This window comes from Falco peregrinus, chromosome 10, assembly GCF_023634155.1.
Source record: "Falco peregrinus isolate bFalPer1 chromosome 10, bFalPer1.pri, whole genome shotgun sequence".
Classification (NCBI taxonomy): Eukaryota; Metazoa; Chordata; class Aves; order Falconiformes; family Falconidae; genus Falco; species Falco peregrinus.
In genome coordinates this window covers 7751109-7776726 of record NC_073730.1, presented here as the reverse complement: position 1 = coordinate 7776726, position 25618 = coordinate 7751109, and the positions used below count along the sequence as shown (strand labels likewise).

The 25618-nt window shown below is 54.9% G+C and overlaps 1 protein-coding gene across 1 annotated transcript; it reads left to right on the top strand.

Moving 5' to 3' along the window:
• Positions 1-1889: 1889 nt before the first annotated feature.
• Positions 1890-24264, top strand: UCK2 (uridine-cytidine kinase 2). Its single transcript, XM_055815568.1, has 7 exons — positions 1890-2180; positions 12317-12476; positions 13415-13511; positions 14372-14514; positions 19452-19549; positions 21568-21616; positions 22169-24264. Exons 1-7 carry the CDS (start codon positions 1929-1931, stop codon positions 22306-22308), a joined length of 939 nt encoding a protein of 312 aa, XP_055671543.1. The 5' UTR covers positions 1890-1928; the 3' UTR covers positions 22309-24264.
• The last annotated feature ends 1354 nt before the right edge of the window (positions 24265-25618 follow it).

The window sequence follows — 25618 nt, the reverse complement described above, 5'->3', positions numbered from 1 at the left end:
GTGCAAAATTCTCAGATTAAGTTTTGAGGAAAGATGCCATCTAAAACTAACTGGGACTTGGATTTGATTTGCTTCCAGTTTACAGCCCTGGTCTGGTTTTGAAAGAGCCCTTAATCTGATCTTTGCAAGTTCTCCTTGTGTTCTGTGTAAATAAACTGTGAATATTCTTAGCCTGTACTCCTGGAGGGCCTATCAAGAGGCATTTACTTACCCTTCCTTCTACAAGTGTGTCTGCTCCTGCCACATGTCCAGCCTCTGGTTTAGCAGGGGAAGCTGGAGATCAAATGCTAAGATGGGCATCCTACAGAGATGCTCAGCTCTGAGGTGGATGGACAGCACACTGAAACAGTTTCAGCACAGCAGAGGTTTTGATCTGTCTGCAAGCAGGGCAGCAGAGAGGCTGGCAGCAACGAGTGTAGACACGAGGAGAACCAAATAACTGGGAGGTCATGACACGCTGAGGGGGTTTTGCCGTTCAGATATGGGTGTGTCGGTGTGGGGGTGAGAAAGAAGAGCTGTGAATGGCTCCTGGGGCCTGTCGGTGTGAGCAGGAGCCGTGCCCACCATCAGCACTTGGAAACTGGCATGAGGCTGTGGGAATCCACTGGAATTCATCCCCGCAGGAAGCTCTCGTCCACATATAGCACTTCCTTCCCTGGCAGCGGCCGTGCGCGGTGCTATGCCCCCATGCCACGAGCCGCAGCCTGCAGGGGCACAGTTGGAGAGGAATTGGGAGTGGTGGGCAGAGAGGGGCCATGCCTTCTCGGGCGATCCTCTCACATCCTGCCTGGTGGGATGTGGGACCCATCTGGCAAACATTTCCACACCTGCTTCACTGTATTGAAGTGGGAAGTTAAAAACCTCACTGAAATGCATGATCCTATGAACAGGATGGGGCATTGCTTAGGCCATCACCTGCCCCAACACAGGATCAACTCTACTAAAACCTTTCTACACAGGAGCTTGCCTAGTGCATTTTTTTGAAATCCTTAGTGGTGGAGAGCCCTTACTCTCCCTAAACAACCTGCTTGAGGACTTAATGGTTCTCACACTTCGAAGATGTCCCTGGATGCCTATCCTGAATTGCCCTTGCTGCAATGTGAGCTGGCAACATTTTGTTTTAATCCCCGTGGGTAAGAAAAATGTATTCCTTTCCTGTTTGTGGCAGCCTTTTATGTGTTTGGAAATGGTTATCATGTGTCCCCGCAGCTCTCTCTTCCCCAGACAAAACACCTGTGGTTCCTGTGGTACTTCTGCGGAGCCAGACCCCAGGCTGTTCCCAACACCCCACCGGAGTCTCTCCATCAGGCCTCACCCTTCCCAAAACATGGTACCCACCCATGTATGTCCCAGAGGGACGTTTGCCTTTTTCACAGCAGCCTGACATTGACCCTTCTGATCTGCCGTGCTCCTGGATCTCTGTCTGTAAAAGGGCTGGCCAGGCAGCATGTTCCCATCGTGTGTTTCCCTGTCTGATTACTCTTACCCAAGTACAGGACTTCACACCTGCCCATGTGGACCCAAACTCTACATTTTACGGCACCTTTTCCCCTTTTGTCAGAGCATTTTGACTTTGAACCCTGGCCCCCGGAACGCTTGCGGCTCCTCCCAGATGGGTCCATTTAGCCAAAGACATAAGTAGCATTTTTATTCCTAGAGTTGTTAATAAAAGCTTTAAAGGTGGGGTGGGAGAAGCCAAGGTGGGGGATGTATATTGGGGCATCCTGCTGGGGACCACCTCAGTGTGGTGCCTGCAGGCTGATGGTGAGCAGGCAGAGGGGGTGAGGGTTGGTGGGGCGCGGGGTGGCCGCATCGCTTTTGTCCCCGGGGCTGGGGGGGAGAGCGGCGGTGAGGTGCGGTGGGGCCATGTGGCTGCCCTGCCGTGTCGTGCCGTGCTGTGCCGCGCCGCCGGCAGGCTGGGCCGGAGCATGTGCAGCTGCGGCAGGCACCTGGCAGGGAGCCGCAGCGCCGGGGATGTGAACCAGGCGGGGAGGAAGGCCCTTGACTCATCAGATAAATCCAGCCCCGCACGGCGAGCGAAGGCGGAGGAGGCGAGGCGGCGGCGCTGCTGGCAGGGGAGGATGGCGGGGGACAGCGAGCAGCGGCTGGAGGAGCAGGGGCAGCCCAGCGGCGGCGAGCCCTTCCTCATCGGGGTCAGCGGCGGCACGGCCAGCGGCAAGGTGCGGGGGGTTGCGCGGCGGCGCTGCGGGGGGAGCCCCGGTGCGGCGAGGCGGCGGGAGGGGGGAAGCGCCCGGGTCTCCTCTCCCTCCTCCCGCCGGGCGCGCGGGCCACATGGCAGCGCGGCGGGTCCGAGCGGCCGCTCCGCCACGTGCGCTGCCCCGGGAGCGGCCCCGGCACCGGGGGGGGGTGGGGGTTGGGTTGCTTCTCCGGGGCTGAGCGGGGGCTTATACACCGCGGCCCGGGGAAGGGCGGCTCGGCGGAGAGAGCGGGCCGGCCGAGGCCTCTGCCCGGGCGGCGGCTGCGGGAGCCCCGCGGACACGTGGAGGGGAGGGGGGGTCTGTGCAGGCTTCGCCCCCCCTCTGCCCCCTGGACCCCGCGGCGTAGGGGCGCGGGGGGCTGCCGGGGCACAGCGAGCAGGGTTGGGGGCTGCGGAGGGGGGGGGATGCAGGTGGCATCCCCTCACCGCCCCCTGCCTTCGGTGCCATTCCCAGCGCTTCCCCCGGGCACCCCGCACTGGCGGTGTCCCCACGGGCTCCTCGCAGCGAGGCAGTGACTTAATTTTTTTTTCTTTTTCTTTTCTTTTCTTTTCTTTTTTTTTTTTTTGAATGGTGTCGGTCGTGCATGGGGGTGCCCTTTTTTTGGCCAACTTTGGGCTAGCAGGAGTGAAAATTCTGCGGTAAATGCTGACTCACAGCGGCAGAACGACCTCCCTGCCGCGCCCGGGAGGGGATGGTCCTTGGCAGCGGCAGGTAGGAGCGGGGCGGGGGGCTGCGGGCCGGGGGAGCCGCTCCGGCCCGGCTTAATGCGGGTTTTCTCGGGAGAGCTGCTACACCCACACTGCAGCGCAGGGCAAGCCGGCAACCTTACGGCTTTTTCCCCCTTTATTTTATTTTTTTTTTAGTTATTTCATACAGTGTTTTTTTCATGTGTTTAACCAATGTATGTTGCTTTCTATCCTAATACAAAAAGACGAATTACTTTTTTTTTTTTATTTATTTAAAAGCAGTAAAACTAGATCCACAGCTAATCAGCCAGGGCAGCACAGACATTCTACCAGCATTTTTAAGAGGCATTTCAGAGAGTGTGAATAGGTTTGGAAGTAGTAATACCTCTGAAATATTTCTTGCTAAGGAAACTGAATGTGGGCTGTCACAGAGCCTTATTTCTCTGGGTGGATTCAGGTTTGGAGGGGGGGTGCTTTTTCTCTTGAAGGATGGCATAACACAACTGCTGTACCTCAGCCCATAACAACAGTGTTTGGAGAATGTGTCTCAAAGTACCCTATTTATTCTTGGACTGCTGTTGCTACTGCAAGGGGGGAAAATCCAGATATAACAGGGGAGGGATGGTAAGAGAGGATGCAATCTCCTCTCACTGGGAACTGGAGCTGGATTGTTCCTGCAGTACAGCTCCCAGTGACTCAAAGGCACTGGGTTTGTCTTTCTGATGCGTGGGTCTGCCTCTGTAGCTGTCCCAATAACATCGCGTCTGGCGCTGCTGAACTGTTATGTCTCTGAATGCTGTATCTCTGGCCCACAAGGTAAAAGCAGTGATTATGGCACAATATGCCACAGTTGTTCTCAACTTCAAAGTTAAAATACTTAGCAGCAGCCTAGAGGAAAAAAAAATGGGGAAATGGTCCTTTCTAGCTAAGGGAGATGCACTAACTGGCTTTTCCTGTCTCTCAGCTTTGATTTCCCTCTTACAGTGATTTCTGGCTACTTAAAAACCTCTGTGCACTGCTGCCTGTTGAAGGGAATCCAGCAAATCAGTAAAAAGTTTGTGGGAAAAGGCTGCAAGAAATATGCTGGCAAAAAAAAAAAAGCTTGCTTGAGGAGAAGTAACAGGCAAAAGGACCCAGGGCTTGTGCACCCAGACGCTCAAATTCACATTTGATGCAGCTGCAAGGCAGGGGTGCTGTGAGGCTGTCCCCCACCTGGCTAGTGAGTGTGCCCTGTGCTGGGAGATGCTGGGTGCCACAGCACACTCGGGGAAAGCAGTGGTGGGGCCGGTGTGGTTTGCCTACCTAAGGGCTTGCCTGCAACTAAAATCCAGCCTAGGGACTGCCATGCTGGTGTGCTGGCTGTGGGCAAAACCAAAATAGTCCTAGAGGGAAAGTGAAGCAGGCATCTTTCCCACTGGGAAAGTGGCAAATCCATCTGACTCCTCTTCACACCAATTGAGGGTTGTTGTTGTAACACACCCCTTTGGCAGCACACCAGCCCGAAGATAACAGAGGGCATTTGCCTTCCAAGTCCCCCCCAGCTCCTTCCACTGCTGCTTTTGAGTCTAAGATGGGGAGAAAGGATCCACAGCCGCCCCACTCCACCCCCATCCCCTCTCGATGTACCAGCACAGTCAGGCTGTGGAAGGAAGGGATCCTGTTTGTAGCTTGCTGCAACTTGTTGTCGCGTGGTGCCCTGGGGAAGCTGGCATCCAAAGCGGCCAGCCTTCCCCGAAGAGCTGGGGGCAGTGTTTGGCTGGTATTTCTTAAAGGCAAATTGGTGAGAACTCAAATTCAAAAGCTGCCTGCTATTCCCTAGTGAGTGAAAGAGGCTTGAGCAACTTCCAGGACTCAAATAGGAGATCGAAACCTGAGTGCTCTCCTGGTTTTGGCTCTTCAAAGAAATCTGGACTGCACTGGGAGCAAAACTGGGGAGCCACAGAGGTCCTGGGCAGGCTGTGATGCTGCAGCCTCTGCAAGAGCAGTGCCAGCTGCACAGTGGCTGTTTTGTGCCGGCTCAGCTGGGACGGGCTTTTCATAAAAGCTTACTGGGAGACAGCATTTCTCCCACTGTCCCATGAAATCCAAGCACTGTGCAGCCTGGCCAAAGCTTGCTGCAGTCTCCTGATGGGGAGGAGATGACATGGCATTAAGACCCCCTCCTGTGCCAAAGCTGGAGAGGACTGCAGTCGCCTCACTTCCTCAGAGGGATTCACAAGGCTGGTTGTAGCATTTTCTTTCATCCTGTATGCTTTCAAGTGCTCTGCTGAAGTTCTTGTTTCCTTCTTACACCCATGGTCTTTGTGCTAACAGCTTCTTCCCTCATGCAAGAGATTCCTGACTACCAAGAACTGCAGCATGCGAGGCAGGCAGCCAGGCTGCGGGCTGGAGGAAAGTTCAGCAGACTGACTACTAAGATGAGCTGGAAGGCGTTGGGATGCTCCCTTAAGCTCTTCATGTGTCCTCCCTTCAGCTTACTTCCTGGGACCTTGCAGCAGCTCTGCTGGCAGTGCTGGGGTGGCTCGCTCCCAGCAGCAGTGGAAGCATCTGGTGCTGGGGTGGTTGCAGGGGTGGGGAGAGCTCTTCAAACTCAGGCTGAAGCATTAATTGCTTGTCCCCATGTGTTGCAAAGCAGGGTGCTGATTGCTACCTTCCTACAGGAGATTGTAAGAAAAGATAGATTTACAAAAGGCTGAACACTTTCGTTGGTTGCCTGTCCCTCAGACTGGTGAGGGCTGAATGTGGGTGCCACTGTGGCCCGGGCGCTGCGTCATTTGAATCTTGAGTTAGCACATAAAGTTGGAAATGTCTGTTTGAACATGCAGCCTGAGAGTTTCCAGAGTGTAGAGTGCCAAAATTGCAGCATGTTCAGCCCGATGTATTCTTCACTGCTAATCCATTAGGTACTTCTGCTTTAAACACCAAAAACGCTGTCTGAGGCCAAGCTGGCTGCCCAGGAGAGAGCATGGCAGAGCTCAGTCCCCTCCCTACCCTAGCAAGGGCTGAGGTCCCCTACAGCAGCCTGGGGGTCACTGCCACTATGTCACCACTTGGATGCCTGGCAGGGAAGCCTGGAGGAGACCCAGCAGTGACCCGGTGAAGAGCCACGGGAGGGGGACTAGCAGGGATTGCAGCAGTCCTGTGTCTGTTCGACACCTGGTGACGTTTGTTCTATGGCTGGCAGGAGCCCTGCATCACACGGTCTGACTTGTTAAATGCTGGTGTCAACGTGTGCTAGAGACTAGTCAAACTTTCTAGTAGAACATCATTCTGTGCCTGATCAGACTGATACACAGGACGTTCTGATGGGTCAGCCCTTTGCTGTTACTGATGGAGTATGTGCAGGTTCATTATGGAGCCTGCTTACCGTAGTCCCGTGGGCTCAGCCAGCTCCAGGCTATGGAGTTTGCAGCAGGGGCTAGAGAATAGCCTGCGTCTAAACCCGGTGGATTGGGAGGGCTTGTGTTAGGGAGTTTGTTTTCCTCCCTGCACGTAATCTGTGTCCAGATCCTCTGTGTTTGTGTGTGCCTGTTTATGCTCCAGCCTAGAACTGCTGATCACATGTGTGGTGTCCCACGGTGAGTGAACAGAAACCTGGCTATCCCAGTCTCAGACTGGTTAGCCTGTGGCTCACAAAGGGCAAGGCAGGAATGGTGAACCTGCCTGGGAAAGCTCTGGGTGGAGGCCCAGGCTTTTGGTACGAGAATAGCAAGTTTCCAGTCCCAGTGCTGCCATACGGATGTACTCCATTAAGACTGGAAAGGATTGTGTGGGTCGTGAACTAGCCCTTTGCAGTCGCAGGCAGACATTTAATGGATGCTCTGGGACCCTTCCCAATTTGGTATCTCTTCTGTGTCACCCCAGTCCACCAAGCACTTCCTAATACTGTGTAATTAACATAACCTTATGAGAAAAGACCAAAATCCTTAACTTGTGTGCTGCAGGAGATAAGCTGGAGAGAAGGGCAGCATTACCGTGGCTCCTGGTTTCAGGGCCCCAATTGCCTAGAAGTTGCCTGCGATGCCTGGAGAGGGAACCATGCTATGGGGGTTATCAGAGAAATGCAAGAAGTCATCCCAGTGGTCCCTGATGTCATCTTAAGGAAAATCCTGTCAGATTCTAAAACTGGACTGTTTTATCCGCAAGCATGTGATGAGGACATGCTAACCAGGCTCCTGCAGATGTAAAGCCATCGACAGCCCCCACCAAGCTCGTTCATGTCCAGATCCTACAGGACGGGTGTTATGGCAGTGGTGCCCCTAGAGATAGCCTCAGAGCTTCTCTCCCTGGTGGGATGTAGCTGCTACAGCCTGTCCTTGCTCCTGGATGTAGTGTTTGTCATGGGCCAAGGCCTTACTGTGATGGGAAGGACTGTCCTCATGGTGAGCAGTATCTTGGCTCAGGGCAAGCAGCCTGCAGGGTCTGTGCCTCCCTTCCTTCCATGCTGGAGCCCAGCCTGTGCCTCTCCTGGTGGGTCTTGCCTCGGGCACAGCCTTTCTCCCTGTACCCACTCTGAGGGGACTGGCAGCTTCCAGATTTCTTAAGGGCTGGAGTCACTTTATCAGGTGTGAGTCACTTTTGCTGGGTGTTTAGCCTAGAGTCCTTGGGAGGATAGAAAGTCCTCCCTGCTGCTGTATCGGAAGCCCAGTGAGCAGCTTGGTGTAGAAACCCCTCTGCAGTGCCAGGCTCCCTGGGGATGGGACTGCTCTGAGCAAGTGGACTTCTGCATATGCACATGCACAAGGCTTATGGATTCCTCCTAGCCCAGGACAGGCCTTACCAGCCAGGGGCAGGAGCATCCATCCTGCCGCTGCAAGGCTGGGGCATCCACGGTGTCCTGCCTGCTACCTTCACACGGTGTTAGCTGTAACGCTGTCCGTCGGCTTTCTCTCTAATACCATCTGAAGCTGTAATTCACTGGCTGATCAGAGCTACCCAAGAGGGATTGTGGGATAATCTGCGTAATAATATTGGGGAATTAGTCAACTCCTGAAGAGTATCTGAGCAGCTGCCTATATGCCATGAGTGAATATGACTTAAGTATATAATGTAATTAATATATTTCAAATAAATGCCAGGGGTAGGGCTCTGAACACCCATCTGTTGAGTTTCTTCCCCTGTGTACCACCTCTTGTTTTGCAAAAACACACTGGAGTTCTTCCCCAGGTGCCCTCTGCATCTTCCCTTCCCAGCAGAATAAAGCTGTATTTCTTCCTTAAACACTGGTTATTTGTGTGCTTGGTTCAGAGGAGGAATCCTGCAAGGGGAGCTGCAGCTGCATCTGCTCAGGAATAACATCTCTGAGCTCGCTTCTTGCACTGCGATGTGCAGATACCTCCCTTTCAACCGTCTGTCTGTGGTGTGGGTTGGTTTGCACAGCTTTCCCAGGGAGCAGCTTGAGCACAAAGTCTGGGGGAGTGCAGCTCAGTGGGTTGCAGCCAGTTTGCTCAAACCTGGAGCGTGTGGAAAGTAACAAGCGATGGCAGAGAGGCCGGGGCTCCCTGCCGGTGTGCTTGGAAAGTCCTGTATTGGTTTTGCGTGGCTAACATGGGAAAGGTCTGCTTGGCAACCATGGAGGCTCAGAGGCTGCTGTGTCCTGTCTATATTTAGTCTTAAATGAGTTCTGGAGGAGGGGAAGGCTTTTGCTTGAGAAAGCCACAGCGTGCTCCCGGCAACAGGATGCTGAATTGCCATCAGTGTTTGCTTTGGGTCATGGCAAGGTGTGCACGGGCTACGTAGATCTGGGGAAAGGGCTGAGCGGAAGCAAGGAGCCCTGTCATGCCTCTCATCTTCCTGCAGATGAGGTGTGTCACACAGGGCAGAGCTCAGGATGAGGCTCAAATCCCAGAGTTTCTGTATCGGGATTAATCTATAGTGTCATAATCTTTCTCATCATCCTCTGCTGTCCTGGGTTTCTCGGACGAGAGACAATTGTTGTCATCTTCCCTGGGAGAAGCAGTCAGGAATTGGCAAAGGAAGGATCCAGGTTGTCCCTTCAGGTGCATGCTGAGCGCATGTGTCAGCATCATGTGTCCCCTGGGTTACTGTGCACCCATGCTGGTTGCACCCTGGCATGGTACTTTTCAGTCATGCTTTGGTCATGGTCTTGCTGAGCGTCATCAGGCCTCCTCAGAGCCTGACTGCTCTCCTTTCCAGGTAGTAGTGGATTTTTTTGCACTTCTGATTGTCAGTCACGTGTACCTGTTACTGTGCTGGTTTGGGAGAAGGGGGTTTTAAGCGGTAGGCATGCGTCATTCATTTGGAGGGGTGCGTCCTGAGGCTGGGGGTTTCTGTTCCCGCTGTGTAGGGGAATTTGTAATCTCTGTGTTTCTGGTTTTTCTTCCTCCTTAACATAGGGTGTTTATCAACCAAGGGGAAAAACTGCCTGTTCAGCTGTAGGAGGTATTCAGACTGGCATCAGGGAATGTCCCTCAAGAACCATTCTTGTTTCCATCACAAATGATTGTGAGGAAAGGAAAAACTTTTTTCACTTAGAGCTTGCCAGGGTTTGCCGCCCCACTAAGGCGAGCTGAATGCAGCCCTCGGGTTGGAGGAACATGCCATGTCTCTCGCTGTTCCTTACACTGCACATATATACGCATGTATAACATGAGCAGTGCCCTGGCCCACACTTTCTGTGGAACGAAGGTGACACGAGTGCCTCTTCCCCAGAGGTGACATCCTGGGCAACACGGTATGCTGAACCTGAGCTCGGTCCCGAGGGCAGGATGTCCTTGTGTTCATCTTTCTCCCCCGCTGCCAATAGCTCTCCAAAGTCCACCAGAGAAAAGGGAAGGGTCCGTAGCATTCTGCCTGGATGCTTTTGCAATAGGCAATTACCACCCCAGAGCATCAGATGGTAGATGCAGCCAAGACATGGTCTGATCCTTGTCCTGGGCCCCGTGGGAAAACATGTTTCTGTCTCTAGCTGGTGAGGACCATTTTCTCCTTGTTTTTTTCTCACCGTTGGGTGTCTTGAGTTGTGGGACATGGAACAGGAGGGTGATTTTCAGACCTGACGGGGGACTCTTTTTCTCCACATTCCAGGATCAGTAGACCCGAGATTAGTGTGCATAAGGCAGGAGAAAGACTGGCAGGAACGGTGTGATGCCCTCAAAGGATTTAATTGTCCACCCACATGCTGAGGTCTGAGGGGAGGGTATGAGTGCAACTGGTGTGTTGCTTTCACTGATCCAAAGTAAAGGAGCCCTGCTCCCTCCCCCAGGCTGGGGAGAGTGGTTCTTGGTGCAGATCTGTATGGAGCCTGCTGATCTACAGGCTGGCAATCCATCTGGGTGGCTGTGCTGGATGGTGGTTTATTCCGAACTGCAAAGGGCCTGGGAGGTGTGGTATCCTCAGCAGCTGTGGCAAAGGCTGAACCCTGCTGCGCTGCATCTCGCTGCACTGGCAGCACAGGAAGGCAGCAGAGTCCGGGGGAGAGAGCAGGGAGGAGAAGCGGCGCTGAGCGCACCCTGTTTTTGCGAAACCTGTGGGATACAGCTGGATAAGCAATAGGGATGATGCAGGCTGGAAAAGGATGAGGGGAGTGGGAAAACAGAGGAAATGAAGGATGGGCTCTGGCTTCATGTCTGCGCGTGCTGAAGGGCGAGTGGCTGGTGCCGACTTGGAGTGCTTTGTTGTGGGTGGCAGCAGCACGCTGCAGGGCAGGGCTGCCGACATTGCTCAGGAAGCACAACGTGCCAGCTGTGAGAGGCAGAAGAAGAAGGTGGGATGCTCAGGGAGACCTCATCGCTGTGCCCAAACCCAGACTTGTGCCCAGGGCCACAAGAGCTGCTGTTGGGCAGCCCGAGCCGGTTCGCTCTGCAGCAGTGCTGTGTGCGGAGGCTCTCCAGCCAGGCTGGGGCTGACTCACAGCGCAGCGGTCACAGCCAAGTCAGGTCAGCCTGGCCTGGAGGGGAAGAGATGGTCTCTAGGGACAGGAATGCCGTCAAATCTTCCAGCTTCTCAGGCAAACAGTCTTGCCCTCTGCCTGCTGAGGTGACCTCCTCTGCCAGGCATGCGTTCCCCTCCCTGTTCCCTCTTACCGCTGTCTTCAGCGCTGCATCTGGAGGTTGCCAGCCAGGTATGGAGCAGATGGTTGAGCCAGCGGGGAGGTGAGAGCATGGAAGGAGCCACCAGCAGGCTGGGGAGGCAGGCTGGGACAAGCACGCCTCTCTTTGCAAAGCGGAGGACTCGGCAGAGAGTATTTGTGGTGACTGAGGCCAGGAGCAGCTCAGCTGGGCATCTGCAGCAAGCACAATTTGCGTGAGGTGAAGCAGCTAGGTTTGGCACCAGGAGCACCCGCTCCCTCCTGGACGGTGGGTGCCGTGGGGCTGATGCACAGGGCTCCCGCAGGCAGCAGAGCATTCTTCTGCCAGCCTGACCTTGGCTCTTGCTGGCCAGGGCAGGCGTGCTGCCTGCCAGTTACTGATGCAGTTAACACTGCTGCGTTGCACGGTGGCCAAGGACTCATATGACTCGGGAGAAGGGACTGAAGCAGGCTTGGGATTTGTCCCCCAAGCTGTGCTCTGACTTGTGTCGTGATGGAGGGGTCTGGCGTGGCCCTCAGCTTTACAGCCAGTGCCCGCTGTGGTGCCAGCAGAGTCGATGCTGGCCACCGGCACTCAGCTCGTTCCGTTTGGAGTGCGAGGTGCCGGTCCCTGTGCCAGCAGCGCTCATGGGGATCTTGCACCAGCAGCCGGAGCCACGTGGCTCTTCAGCCAGTGGCTCCGCAGTGCCCTTAGCCTCCCTGTGCCAAGAGGCACCAGGATAGGCTTGTGGCTGCTCCTCCCAGCCCTGGCAGCTGTGGCAGAGATCCCTGATAAAGTCCAAGGGCTCTCCTCCCGGTGCCCTTTCATCCTGGGCTTTGTTTAGGGCATGAAAACAACCTGGGTCTCCCTCTCTGAGTACTCTCTCCCTCCTTACCCGTGCTGTGCTGGGGGTTCTGGGCTGCACCAGCGCTGGAGGAACCGAGGCACTGAGGCTGCCTCCCAGCGGGGATGCTCAGCCCTGGTGCCACATGCAGCTCCGCTCCCTGGGGAGCTGCTGGCCAGCCTGGAGCTGGCTCCAGGGGCCCTGGGGGTGCAGCTGAACCCAGGAGCAACCAACTGGTTTCCTGCTGCCATTTGTGCCCTAAAGAGGAGTTGTGGGCAGGCCATAGGGGCGGGGGAGAGGGAGGCAGGGAGCAAGCTTGGTGCTGCTTTCACATCGAAGGGCTCCACAGTGATGCCTCTGGAGCACTTTTCCCTCAGTGGCTTTGGGCTGTGCCTTTGAGGGGACCACGAACTCTCAGTTGGAGGTCCAGCAAGCAGTGCCCCATGGACCTGGGAATGACTTACCAGGGGACATACTCCCTGTGTGGCTCAGACACCGCTTACCGCTGACTTGTCTCCTTTGCTGTTCCTTTCCCAGTCCTCAGTGTGCTCCAAGATCGTCCAGCTGCTGGGCCAGAACGAGGTGGACTACCGCCAGAAGCAGGTGGTGATCGTGAGCCAAGACAGCTTCTACCGGGTCCTCACCTCAGAACAGAAATCCAAAGCGCTCAAAGGCCAGTTCAATTTTGACCACCCAGGTGAATGGAGAAGGGCACCAGGGCTCTGCCTCGTGCTGGGGGGTGAGGGCTGGAGCAGGACCCCTTGCTCCAGCAGCAAAGAGCCTCGTGTAGACACTGGGACTCTGCGTGCTGCTGGAGTGGGTGGCTTAGTTAAGCTCTTGTGGAGCCAGGTGCATCCCTGCCAGGGTGTCTGGGGGCTGTCTGTGTCCCCTGCAGTACAACCTCTGTCTCTCTTGGGAAGAAACTACCCCTGGGGTGGAGTGTTTAGGATGAGAAAGGGCAGGCTGTGAACCTTCAGACTTATTAAGATGCTCCTCTTCTCTGCAAAAACATCCCCTGGTTTGAAAACCTTTTTGGTGCAGCTGGGTCAGGACCAGGGCAGTCTGGCCTGGCACAGCCCCCTGGAGCCAGCAGCTCCATGTCCCTCCTTCAAGGAGGGAACAGTCTTGCGCAGCTGCTCTGCAAAGCCCTTCACTGAGGGGGCCGTGCCCTGTTACTACAACAGGGGCTTTTTGAACTGTGTCCGCACTTGGTGGGGAAATTCCAGAGCCGCTGTCCCTTCGTCCCTGCAAGGACAATGGCCAGAGGCAGAGAGCACTGAGCAAACAGAGCCCTGTCTGTCTGGCGATTTGAGGCTGAAACACTGCTCCAGTCTCTCCGAGGGCTGGAGCCCTGGAGATGCCTTCCTGAGCCCGCGCTGTCAGTGCCACCGTACAAGGGCAGTATTGATCTCTGTGGGCCAGATCCCAGGCTGGTGCAAAGCAGTGAAGCCCTGGGGGCTGCGGGAGAGCTGGGCCTTGCTACACCCATGGGGACGTGCAGGGCTCTCCTCCTAAGTCTGTGCATCTGCCTGTCCCCGGTGCAGGGTGCCAGTGGCTCTGGCAAGGCTACGCTCAGCATCTGGTGGGTGGGAGAGGTTGCAAAGCTGCCTCGGGTAACGTTTCCTCTCTCCTCAGATGCCTTTGACAACGAGCTGATCGTGAAAACACTCAAAGAGATCACGGAAGGGAAAACGGTCCAGATTCCTGTCTATGACTTTGTCTCCCACTCCAGGTCTAACAGCCGCTCCTGCCTTGCTGTGCCTCTGCTAACGCCCTGCAGTGCAGCACGCAGCCCTGCCAGCCCAAACCATTGCCCCACCGCTCCTGCCCACTCTTAGGCGCCTAATGTGCCAACTGAAAGTTTCAGCCCTATCTACTCCAGACCCCTTGGTTAGAGGATCCAGGGCAGATCCAGGCGCAGTCTGAGGGTCTGGAAAGCTGTGCTGCCGTGCAGTGGCATGCAGCATCATACAGGCGTCATGGAGGGGGGTTATGGCCCCCCTTTCTTCCCTCATCCACACTTTGTCTCCCCGTAAACTCTGTTTGCAGCTTTAACAAATTTTCCAGGCTCAAACAGCCCAGCACTGCCAGGAAAGGAAGAGAATGATAGTTCTTGTTCCTGTAACTCTTCCCTTGCATGTGTTCAGCTTGTTTTTGCATGCCTGTGTTGGTCGTGGATGGCGTGACCCTGCTGCATTTCCCACACAAGCGCTGTGGTGTCAGGGGAGCACTGCCTGGTTCCCAGGGGGGCAGAGCTGGCCCTTGCAGGTTCCCGTGGGTCAAGCCCCATGCATAGGCTTTCTGGGCTTTCTGGTTTGGCACATAACACTTGCAAGCAGCGGCTGACCAAGGTGGGGGGAGAAGGGCTGGTCTGCTTCCTGCTCTGCCGTTTGTCCTTCTAGGAAGCGTACGTATGCCTTGGATTCCCTTCACCGCGGTGGGGTAGGTCTGCCCTCTCCTTGGTTGTTCCCCTGGTGCAGCAGCGATGTCCCAGGGTTGGAGCAGTGCCTAGGAGCACTGCTGCTTCCCCCCACCTCTCTTGGCTTGTTTCTTTCCCCCCCAGCATATTTTGACTCTCCTTCCTTCCACTAGGAAAGAGGAGACGGTGACAGTCTACCCTGCCGACGTGGTGCTCTTCGAAGGCATCCTGGCCTTCTACAGCCAGGAGGTGCGGGATCTCTTTCGCATGAAGCTCTTTGTGGACACGGATGCAGACACCCGGCTGTCCCGCAGAGGTGAGGCCCGGACATGGCTTCTGCAGCAGGGGCAGAACTGTCACTTAACTGATCTGAGCAGCTGGTTGCAAAGGCAGGTGATGGTGACCAGAGCAGAACTGGAATTGGCACAAAGCTGTGCTACTTCTAGCAAAGAGCCAGGGACCTTTTCTTCCCCAGCGGAGAATGTTGCATAGGGCAGCTTATGGCAGTGGAAAACACCTTGCTTCATGTCTGTTAGGATCCAGTGGGGTTTTTGCTGTCTGGTCTGGAATTCCTTCTTCAATGCATGTAGCGGTGTGACTACTGAGCGCGCTGTGTCCTCACATGGCCCTGTGGCACCAGTCCTGTGCCATCGGCTGAATGGCAGCTACTGCTGGTCAGCAGGTACCAGCAGGGAAGTGTGCAACGGGTGAGGCAAAACATGTCGATAGTTCAATCAGAAGGTGGTGCCTGATAGATCTGCTCAGGACCTGGGGTAGAGATATGATTTGAGGATGGCATTTGGATGTGAGGGTGTCCATCATGGATGATGCACATAAAGAGTCTGGTTGTGTATCTTGGTCTGTGCAAGCACAGCCAGTGCAGCGTGGAGCATCTTTGTGGAACTTGGCACTGGGGTGATGGCTTTAGGGGCCAAGAGCCCTAGAAACCAGAGCATCCCTCTCTAGGACTCCCCTTGTCCAGCTGGCTTGTCTGTGGGTTGCCAGCTGACCTAGGAGGGACTCCAGCTCTCTAGGGTCTGCATGGCTTAAGGTGATGTTCATTTAAAAGCAGCCTTTAGTCAGTGGGGTCATTGATGTAGCACATCTGGGGACTCTTGGGGCAGAATTCAGTTCTGTCTGAACTGTCCCTACCCCTGCCTGGCTCCGACAGGCTCCGCAGGGTGTCCTCAGAAGATGACTTAGAGGAGAGGTCCCATCCAAACCTCTGCTTTGATGAGCCTGTCTCAGTGCGTCAGCCTGGGACTGCTTGTGTGCAGGGGACTGTTTCACTCCATGAAGGAACTGGTCTTGCCTGCCCTCCTGCTGTCAGACAGATACACAGCCTCCTTGGCTGTTGGGATGTCATCAGTGCTGATTAAAAGCTCCTTTTTACGCATACTTCTTGACCCTGCCCACTGTTCTTGCATGACTCATCCAGGGAGATGACAGCACAGTCATTGCAGGGAAACATATTAGCAAATCACAGTTATGCATTTGCAAGATCCCACAATGTGAACCTTATCCCTTAAGCAGACTGTGCTGTGCAGGAGCTTGGGTTCACACCCAGCCACGGGGTAGCACACTGTGGTGGTTTAACCCCCGCCAGCAGCTCAGCCCCACGCAGCCGCTCGCTCATGCCCCCGCAATGGGATGGGGAAGAGGATCGGAAGGAAAAAAGTGAGAAAACTCATGTGTTGAGACAAGGACAGTTTAGCAGGTACAGCGAAAGCTGTGTGCACAAGCAAAGCAAACCCAGGAGTTCACTCACCGCTGCCCATGGCAGGCAGGGGCTCAGCCACCCCCAGGGGAGCAGGGCTCCAGCACGTGGGACAGGGACATGGGCAGGCAGACAGCATCGCTCCGAGCATCCCCCTTCCTCCTCCTTCCCCCAGCTTTATATGCTGAGCATGACGCCATACGGCATGGGCCATCCCTTTGGCAGTGGGGGTCAGCTTCCCGGCTGTGCCCCCCCCCCTGCCCCCAGCCCGCTTGCTGGTGGGTGGAATGGGAGGCAGAAAAGTCCTTGGCGCTGTGTAAGCATTGTTCAGCAGTAACGAAAACATCCCAGTGTTATCAACACTGTTCTCAGCACAAATCCAAAACATAGCCATATTAGCTACTGTGAAGAAAATCAACTTTATCCCAGCCAACACCAGCACATTCTCCACCCCTTATTCCACACCATTTACATCACGCTCAGGTCCCACATATCCAATACAGCCTCATTAACCACCACCCCGTTCCCATCCTTTGATATCATACGCTGGTATCATTCTGCTAGTTTATGGACCATCCCTGTATAATGTCTGTAATCTGTCCACTGAGTTCATTCGGCCTGTGACTTTGGGCTCCATCTGTTATGGTGGTCACTCGGGACAGGAGAGGTGGTGTGTTGTGTGGAGTTACTGGGCACCAAAGCCAGCTCAGGCCGGGTCACTGCTGCACTCGCACTGCTTCTTGTAAGGCTCATCCTCTACTGGTTTGGGTGGTTCCTGCTATAGCACTTCCTATAACAATCAACTCAAATCCCAGGTTACAACAATTTTAAGGTATTTCTATTACAATCTCCACCCCTGGTCCCTTTGGACCAGACCGTAGGGCTTAATGTCACAATGAAACCCTCCCCTTGCCCCTAGCCTGGCTAGCAACAAGGGATTCCTGTCATAGTCATTCCCATAACGTGCAACTCAAATTACAACATTTTTGGCAGTGCCCTGTATCAATTGTCTGAAGGCAAGGTGTTGCCTTGTGCATTTGCCATGCCACGTGACCGTGCATGCATCGCAATCCTACTGCGAGCGTGTGGTTCCGTCGCTTTAGACTTGGTGCAGAAGTGTTGAGCTCAGTGCTGGAGAACTGGCTGAGATCCCATTGACTGAGAACCAAGACCATCCAGCTGCCAACCACAATACAGATGTGAACCCTGTTGTGCTCCAGCTGTTGGATGGAGTTCTGAGCCACATGGGCCCAGGCCATTCTTGGGGTGTTTCTCCCACCCACCATCAATCGCTACAACCTTGCAAAGGGGCAGCTAGGCTGGTTGAGGTGCTGGTGTCTCCCAGTTAGGGCAAATCATCGGTCTCCTGGTAGGGGACCGACCATTTGGCAGTCTCCTGACCTGCTGGCGGCGGTTGGTAGGACACTGCGGCAGCAAACCTGTTTACTATATGTCTGCCTGGTGTTTCTGCAAATGGAGAGCCTGTGTGGGGTGCTGAAGATATCATCACGTCCCTGGAACGTAGCTGGAGGCAGCTTGTAGCAAAAGTCAGGATCTTGCACTGGGATGTGGCCCCGAGTCATCTTGCTCTGCCAAAAGTCCTGAAGAGCTGCAGCAAGGGGCTTTTCAGCTGGGTGGCAGCAGGAGATGGGGTGCCTGGAAGTGTGACTGACAGCTCAGTCAGCAGTGTGGGGGTTCAGTGCGTGCAGCTTGTGCTGTCCCCATCTCGGCACCTCTCCCAAGAAAAACGCTGCTACCCAAACGCGAGGGGCAAGGTCTGTCAGGTGCCTTAGCCTGATCCATGCAGAGCTGACTCAGGCTGAAGTCCCTCACTGCTGTGTCCTTGGCCAGCTTCCATAAAACAAAGCTAAAGCCAGGTGTCACGTGCATGCTTTGGGCCTGATCGGAGTGATGTCTGCGTGCTGGCTCTGGAAAGGTGACGACCTGTCCTTGGGACATTTGCCTGCCCTGGAAGTAGAGGATGGTATTTCCAGATAGGGTGCGTGGTCTTGGCTGCGCTTGCTGGGACCCGTTGCTTTAGGGCTGGGCACAAGACAGCAGGTGCTTGACTTATGTGTGGGGGGCGGTTGCGCTGCTGTGGTCTGCCCTGGGAGCGGGCAGGGGAGATATTTGTCCTGCCAGGACCAGCCTCTGCAGCCTGGGCACTCGCCCTGTGCAGCCTGCACGCCTCCCGCACGCCGTCCTGGGCCGGGTGTGTTGTAAATACGCCCTCGCTGTGCTCCTTCCCTGCCCCAGAGCAGCCAACAAACAGGGTGTGGGACCTGGGAAACAAAAGTGTCTCTGTTTTATTTTCCTCGCCTGTTTTTCTGTATTGTTTGAGCTGGGGCTTGCTCCCATTCTCTGGAGAAGGCAAGGAGCTGGCTAGAGCAGCCTGGGCTGGGCTGAGCTGTTCGTGGAGCAGGCAGGGAGCTGGCACGCATCCTGCTGTCAGCCCTTGCTTCCCCCCATCACCTCCCCTGCGCCGGGCTGTGAAAAGGCACGCTGCAAAGCTGCTGGCCGCGGGCAAACGCAGCCGTGGGGACGGTGCCAAACCAGCACTGGGAGAACAGCACTGTCCTGGCCCGGCAAGCACACGGGCAGTGGCTGCCGAGCAGGTCACGCAGGCTGGCAGTGCCATGGCTTGGCTCTCCTTGGCATGTGGAGCAGGCTCACGGAGCCGAGTGCCAGGCGCTAGCAGGCTGGGGAGAAGCCAGCCAGCCCCTTGGGGAGAGCCAAGAGCTGTCTGTTCGGCCACAGGGCTGTTCTGGCTCTTACCCGTGGATTGAATTCCTGCTGAACTGAGGCACTCATCCACGCTGAAGTGGCATCAGACCGGAGATGGCAGGGGCCCAAATACCTCATGCAAACAAGGCGTAAGGCCCGAACGGCAGAACAAGCAGGAGGCCGGCTTGTTCTCCTGCCTCCTGGCTTCCTCCGGAGCTGATCTCCTCCAAGCGCCCTCTCAGCCTCTGGCTGTGGGATCCTGCTTTGCCTTCCCACCCCGCTCAGCTGGGGACAGCACAAGGAGCCTGGCAGGGCTGGGTAGGTGGGTGAGTTTTACTCTCCTCACCGCTGCAGACCTGAGTTAACCTGTGTCGGGATGGTGTGCGTAGGTGACCCCCACTGTTTTTCTATTCTTTGCGCACTTCAGCTCTCGGATGACTGGGAGAATGCCCCGTCCTTAGGCCAAGGGCAGGGCAGAGTGACAGAAGGGATGTGAGGGCTGAGGCTGGGAACAGTCAGGACCAGGGTGGCACTGGTTACAGCTGGAATGTGCTTGCAGAGCTGAGAAGAGAGGGAGGCCAAGAAAAGCCTTGGGTCAGGTCAGCCAGCCCTTGGCTCCCAGGAAAGCTTGGAAGTGGGTTATAAGCATGTACCTGGGCTGGGGTGTGCTGGGACACATGTGGGCAACAGCTTCCAGGAACTCAGACCTTGGGCAAAATACCCGGGTGGCTGGCCAGAGGCTGTACTGAAGGGAAGGGAGGTGGAGCAATTCATGTCTCAGCTCGTGACTGTGCCTTGCATCTTCCCTACAGTGCTACGAGACATCAGTGAGCGAGGCAGGGACCTCGAGCAGATCTTATCTCAGTACATCACCTTCGTCAAGCCTGCCTTTGAGGAGTTCTGTTTGCCAGTAAGTAAGGGGAGCAACACTCACAGGAATCTGCTAAAAATGCCTCACACCCTGCCCAGCTCCTCAGGCAGGAGCATTTTGTGCCCCAGAGCTCAGGTCAGCCTGCCTCACCTTGCTTCCTCACTGCAGGCATTGGCAAAAACGGGGGTGCCAATGCTGGCTGAGATGGGGACTATTTATACAGCCACTGCTTTCCTGGTGAGATAACCCCCAGCTATAGGAAGGCTGACATGGCAAGAGAAACCCCTCTCTGTACAGGGGCTGACAAACCAACACCAGCAGCTCAGCAGATGCCAGCCCAGGAGGGATCTGGCCGGGGAAGGGGAGATCCCTCTCCCCAGGCAGCATCCGCTGTGTTTGCCTCCACATTTGGGCTGTCCTGCCTGCCCTTCTCACCCTGCAGCGCTGCTGGCTTCTTGCTGGCTGGATGCTTGGGAGAGCGGGGGAGCTTCTTCCTTCACTCCGTCCTGAGGGATGTGGCCTTGCAGGTGGCATTTTGTGGCTGGTGAGAGGCCAGGGTGCAGAGCAGACAGACCTTGCTGGGGGCCAGGGTTGCAAGGGCTGTCTGGATAAAGGAAGCTGCTTTGGGAGCTGATAACGGAGGCAGGGCTCCCTGGCAGATGGGGACTGCGTGTGTGGCAGACCACAGCAGTCCTGCAGAACTTGCAGGTGCAATAGCACATTTGCACACCCCTCCTGGCTTTTGTGGAGAGGAGCCGGTGCCTTGTTTCTCAGGGTTTTTAAAGTAGATGTACTAGTAACATGAGGAATTTCTTCTTATTCTGGAGGAACTGAGCCAGCAGGTCCTGCAACCTGGGAACTGCTGGCCAGCACCACAGGCAGGAATTGAACCCATGCCTCCAGGCTCAGGAGCAGCTCTGTGCCTGTGTGGCCAGCTCTGCCCTTTCCCATGAGAGGGGCTGATTCTTTCTGTCCAAGAACTTTTCCTGGCTCCTGGGCAGCACCCTTTCCTCTGTTTCACTCAGCTGTGGCTGTGGGGACCAAGGTCCAATTTCAGTGTAATCCCAGAAAGGCTTTTCCTGAGAGGCAGGTCCAGCATGGTGGCTCCCCTCCTTGCAAGTGCCCAGAGCAAGGTAAATCCTCTGCTTTGCAAGGCAGGAGATGCTGCATCAGTGTCTTCTGTTGAAGGGTCTGTAGGAGGACAAAATGTGAAACAAGGAGGGTAGTACACAACTGCTTTGACCATACCCAGCAGCTTTGCAGGGGTCTGCTCCCATTTCCAACCTGGTGGTGCGCTCAGCTGCAGAGCAATTGCATGCAGATGTCGAGCAGGCTTAGCACCCACTGTTGCTGTTACTCGACTCCTAAACCAGCTCTGGGCCAGGTGGTCCAGCACTGAAATGGTCTAGCATGTCCTGGTGATTTTTGATATGGCTGGAAACACCTGGGGATGTCAGATGACACCCTTTGCCCATCGGGCTGCCTTGTTTACTGGTGGTAGAGCTTGGCTGTCAGGAAGCTGATCAGCTGTAAAAGCTGACGCAAATAGGAGAGGAAACAGACTGGCACCTGCAAATGAAAATAGGTCAGGACTGGTGTCCTGAATCAGATCTTTTTTGCAAGTGATGCTGATAGAAAATTCTCCCCACAGCCGAAGCAGGTCACGTGGCTGTGCCCCACATGTCCACACAGGACATGCCAGCTCTTGCTCTTGTACCAAGTTTGGCTGGATTCAGTGGGGAGGTTGTTCCCAAAAGCATCAGCTGCTGGAATCTTGCAATCATGAGGGTTTTGAATTTTGGGTTTTGTTAGGGTGCCTCTTAATGGAAATCTGCATGAGCTTGTGGAAATGGAGTCAAGGCACAAAGCATGGCCCTTGAAATACAGAGCAGAAGACAAGTAAGAGCATCCAAAATGTATTATCAGCAATGGTGTACCTCCCAGTGGGTTTGGGTTTGGTAAGGAGCAGGGGAGGACCTGCTCTGGGAAGCAAGGACAGTGCCCCAGCCTGGTGGCTCTCCACTTGCCCTGTAACGCAGTATTCTCTCTCCTCCCAGACCAAGAAATATGCTGACGTGATCATTCCCCGAGGAGCAGATAATGAAGGTGAGTGAACCCAGACCATGTTGTTACGCCCTGGCAACTGGCTTTGGGTTGTTGCTGTTGCAGCGGAGTTAGGTAGGACGTAGCAGGACCTGCCACAGAGAGAGTGCTGTTACCACACATGCGCTGAGATCCCCTTGGCTCCTGCCTGGAGCATTAGTGACTGGGAGTTCGTGCTCCTCTGATCAAGCCTGGAAGCCGGCCTATGTGCAGTGCCTCCAGGCAAACTCCTGGTTCATCCCACACAAAGGGAAATGTGCTTCTCCAAGGCTAGAGGTGTGACTGGGACAGCCAGGTCTCCACCTGGCTGGAATCAGCCTGACCATACTGGCTTGAGCACCAGGCTCAGCTGGGGCAGGAGGGATGAAGTCCCAGTGGGACAGCTCCTCCCCACAGGGTTGCAGCTCCCCACCGTGTGATGGCGGGGGGGAGGGGGTGGTGGTGGATAGGAGCAGGGGAGACAGCAGGGCCATCATCTCTGGCTTGGCTCTGCTTTATTTGCAGTAATCCTAATGCAAGCTCTCCTCCGTGTCTTTCCCTCCCTTTTGCTCATAGTGGCCATAAACCTGATTGTGCAGCACATCCAGGACATTCTTAACGGAGGACTCAGCAAACGCCAGAGCAACGGCTACCTGAACGGCTACACTCCTCCCCGCCAGCGGCAGCCCTCAGAGTCCAGCAGCCGGCCTCACTGACCCCAAGCAGCAGGTGTGAGGCTGGGGGCGGAGGGCACTCAGGCCCCAGCACCGCCCCCCTGTACATACTGTCCGTTCATTCCCCCCTTATCTATTTAAGAAACCAGACGGAGATGAATGCCTTTAATTTTGTATGTTGAAAATGCCGAATGAGAAGCAGCCGGCTGCTCGGGAGCCTGGACCGCCCACAGCTCCTGGCCTTGCTCAATAACTCCTCCAGCACAGAACCGGCTATAAATCTCTATAAATATAGAATTGCTCTATTTTTGTGTAAATGCAGAATAATGTAAAATTACTTGCCATAAGGTATTTGCCAGGCTCAGTGTTGCTGGGAGGGGGCTGGGAAGAGGGTCCCAGGAGGTGTCAGGATCTTCAGCTCAAAGGCGGTAAGGAAGGAAGAGGTTCAGCAGCTGCTTTGGTATCGCAGTGGCCTCCATCCCGGGGAAGGGACAGGCTGCGGTGGAGGTGGCGACTTGAATGTGGCATGGATTTTGTGACTGGGCTGGGGTTGCCGCCTCCTGCCATTGCTGTTCAGGTCCGAGCAGCCTGGTTTTGACTGGCAGGCACCACACGACACCACTGGGAGCTGAGATAATGATGTGTAATACCCCCCTGACTGTCTCTGCACTTCCAGGTCTCAGTCCCTCAACCAGCATCCCTTTCGGTGTGTGCTGCCCCTTCCCACCACAGGTGTGAATCTGCTGTCACACCCTCCAGCAAGGACCTGGTGGGTGATGCTGGATATGTGATCATATAAATGTGGCAGCTCGCATCTTTAGCAGTCTCACTGCCCAGCTTGGGTGAGGAGGTGCATGGATATCTTTGGAGCTCAGTGGCCACGTGTGTGGTGGGACTCCAAGCTGAGAGCCCTGGGTCAACCCTAAGCCTGGCAATTGGCTTGCAGAATGTCAGAGGTGTGCCTGTCATTCCTCATTTGGAACAGTTTTGCTCTTGGAGGGGTGATTTTGGGTCTGTAAGGTATGGTTAATGGAGAACCAGTCTCTTCTGAAAGAAAGGGGCAATAGATGAAAGGCAGCTGCTGAGCAGCCTGTCTGAGGAGGGGGGCAGCATGTGTAGCAGTTCCTGGGCTGCCTAGCATCCCCATATCGGACATCCACAGGTCCCAGCTGTGAGTAGCATGAAACTGGAAGCCCAGGAGTCCTCTGCCCTGCTTTTTCAGAGCATGATCTTGCCTGGCTGGTGTCCTGCTGTCCCTGCAGTATGTCGCCCCCAGAGTGTGCCCTCCCTTGGCCAGGGGGTGAGAATTAGTCTTCCCTAACCTAGAAGTGCTGCCAACACCCACATTCCAGGAGAGCCTGGTGGGGTTGTACTGCAGGTCTGGGGATGCCTGGAGAGCAAGGTGGGGCAGCTGGGCTGGGGCAGGGGCTTGGTGGGAGCCAGGGAAGGGGATGTGGTGGGATGGTAGGCAGGAAAGATCCTTTAGCCCATGCTGCTGGGACTGCCTCACCCCACTGAAAACAAAGTTTCACAGGCATCCCACAAAGCCTGGAGCACGGACTGTTAGCCTTGCACTCTGATGATTTTCAGTCTTTCCAGAGCATTGGTTTTGCTCTGCATGGTTAAAAGCTTATAAACCATAGACACACAACACAGCCTTGTGTGAGCTGAGAAAAGCTTTGATTTTTAACAAAGAGAACAAGAAAGGAAGCACTGCCTCCAATAAGTGCTGCTGGGGGAAATTAATTCCCTCTTGATCTGTGATGGGGGCACATGGCAACCCTTTATCCCCCTCCTTGTCTGCAGACACTCCCTGAGGCATGTCGGCGTTGCCATAATCAAAGGGCTGGCACTGGCTAATTCTAGGTACAGCCACAGGTAAGAGGAACTAAAGACCTGCAAAACTGGTGAGGCTTCTCAGGGCTTAAGCAGCCAAGACAGCTCTCAAGATTAAATACTGGCCTCCTCTGCCCTGTAAATAAAGACAGAACAAATGGATGCTGGTGTTACTTGTCTCCTGTTTGGTGCATGTTGCTGGCTGTGGTCCCAGTGAGGAAGCAGACTTGGCCAACATTGTCTTAGTTCTGCAAATCAAAGCCAGACCTGAAGCAAAGCTCCAGGCACAAACTGCTTTAGTGAAGAAGGAGGTGCTGAAGGCAGTGGCTCCGGCTTTTGGCTGGTGAGCTAGGTCTCAGCAAGTCCTGGTGCACACGTGGCTTGGGGTGCTTTTGTGAAACACCTCTGTGCTCTCAGGACAGCAGAGAGATGGACAAGTTCAGCCCTTCCCAGTAAATCTCTTGAACAGCCGTCAGTCAAGTGAACTTCATCAGAAGACCTTACAGCCACGGTGGCATTAGCACTAGTGGGGTATCGGGCAAGGGTGAGGCTGCTTTTAGCAAAGGGGTAAATCACTTTATGTCGGTGTGGGTTCACAAAGGGGAAGTCATGCTTAAAGACTGATAACCCTCTATGATGAAATGATTGGCTTGGTAGATGAGGGAAGAGCAGTGCTTATTGTCTACCTTGACTTCTGTCGGGCTTTTGATACGGTCTCCCCTAAAATCCTCATAGCAAAGCTGTTGTGTATGGGCTGGATGAGCGGACAGTGAGATAGATTGAAAACTAGCTGAATGGCTGGGCCAGGAGCATGGTGATCAGTAGTATGAAATCTGGTTGAAGACCAGTAAATAGTGGTGTAGCCCAGGGGTCAATGCTAGGTCCAAATCTCTTCAACATCTTCATTAAAGATCTGGACGATGGGCCAGAGTGTACACTCAGGGAGTCTGCTGATGACACAAAATTGTGAGCAGTAGCTGGGACACCAGAGGGTCCTTGCTGCCATCCAGAGGGACCTTGACAGGCTGGAGGAAAGGGCTGACAGAAACCTTTTGATGTTCAACAAAGGGAAAGGCAAGGTCCTGTGCTTGGGGAAGAACGCTGCCATGCACCAATACGTGTTGGGGGCCACCCATCTGGAAAGCAGCTTTGCAGAAAAGGCCTTGAGGGTCCTGGTTAACCATGACCCAGCAATGTGCCCTTGCAGCAAAGAGAGCTACAGGAATCCTGGACTACATTAGGGGGAGAGTTGCCAGCATGCCGAGGTCGGTGATCCATCCCTTCTGCTCAGGTGAGGTCACACTTGAATACTGTGTCCAGTTCTGGGTTCCCCAGTAAAACACAGAGATGGAGCTACTGGTGGATGTGCAGTAAAAGGTCATGAAGATAACGAAGGGAATGGAGCATCTCTCCTATGAGGAAAGGCTGAGACAGCTGTGACTGCTCAAATTGGAGAAGAGAAGGCTAAGGGGGATCTTCTTAAGGCATATAAATGCAAAAAGGGAAGGTGAAAAGA

Coding starts and splice junctions, on each gene's coding strand:
- UCK2 (XM_055815568.1), top strand. CDS start 1,929: ATGTGCAGCTGCGGCAGGCACCTGGCAGGGAGCCGCAGCGCCGGGGAT. Junction 13,512..14,371: donor GACTTTGTCTCCCACTCCAG/GTCTAACAGCCG, acceptor TCCTTCCACTAG/GAAAGAGGAGACGGTGACAG. Junction 21,617..22,168: donor CCGAGGAGCAGATAATGAAG/GTGAGTGAACCC, acceptor TTTTGCTCATAG/TGGCCATAAACCTGATTGTG.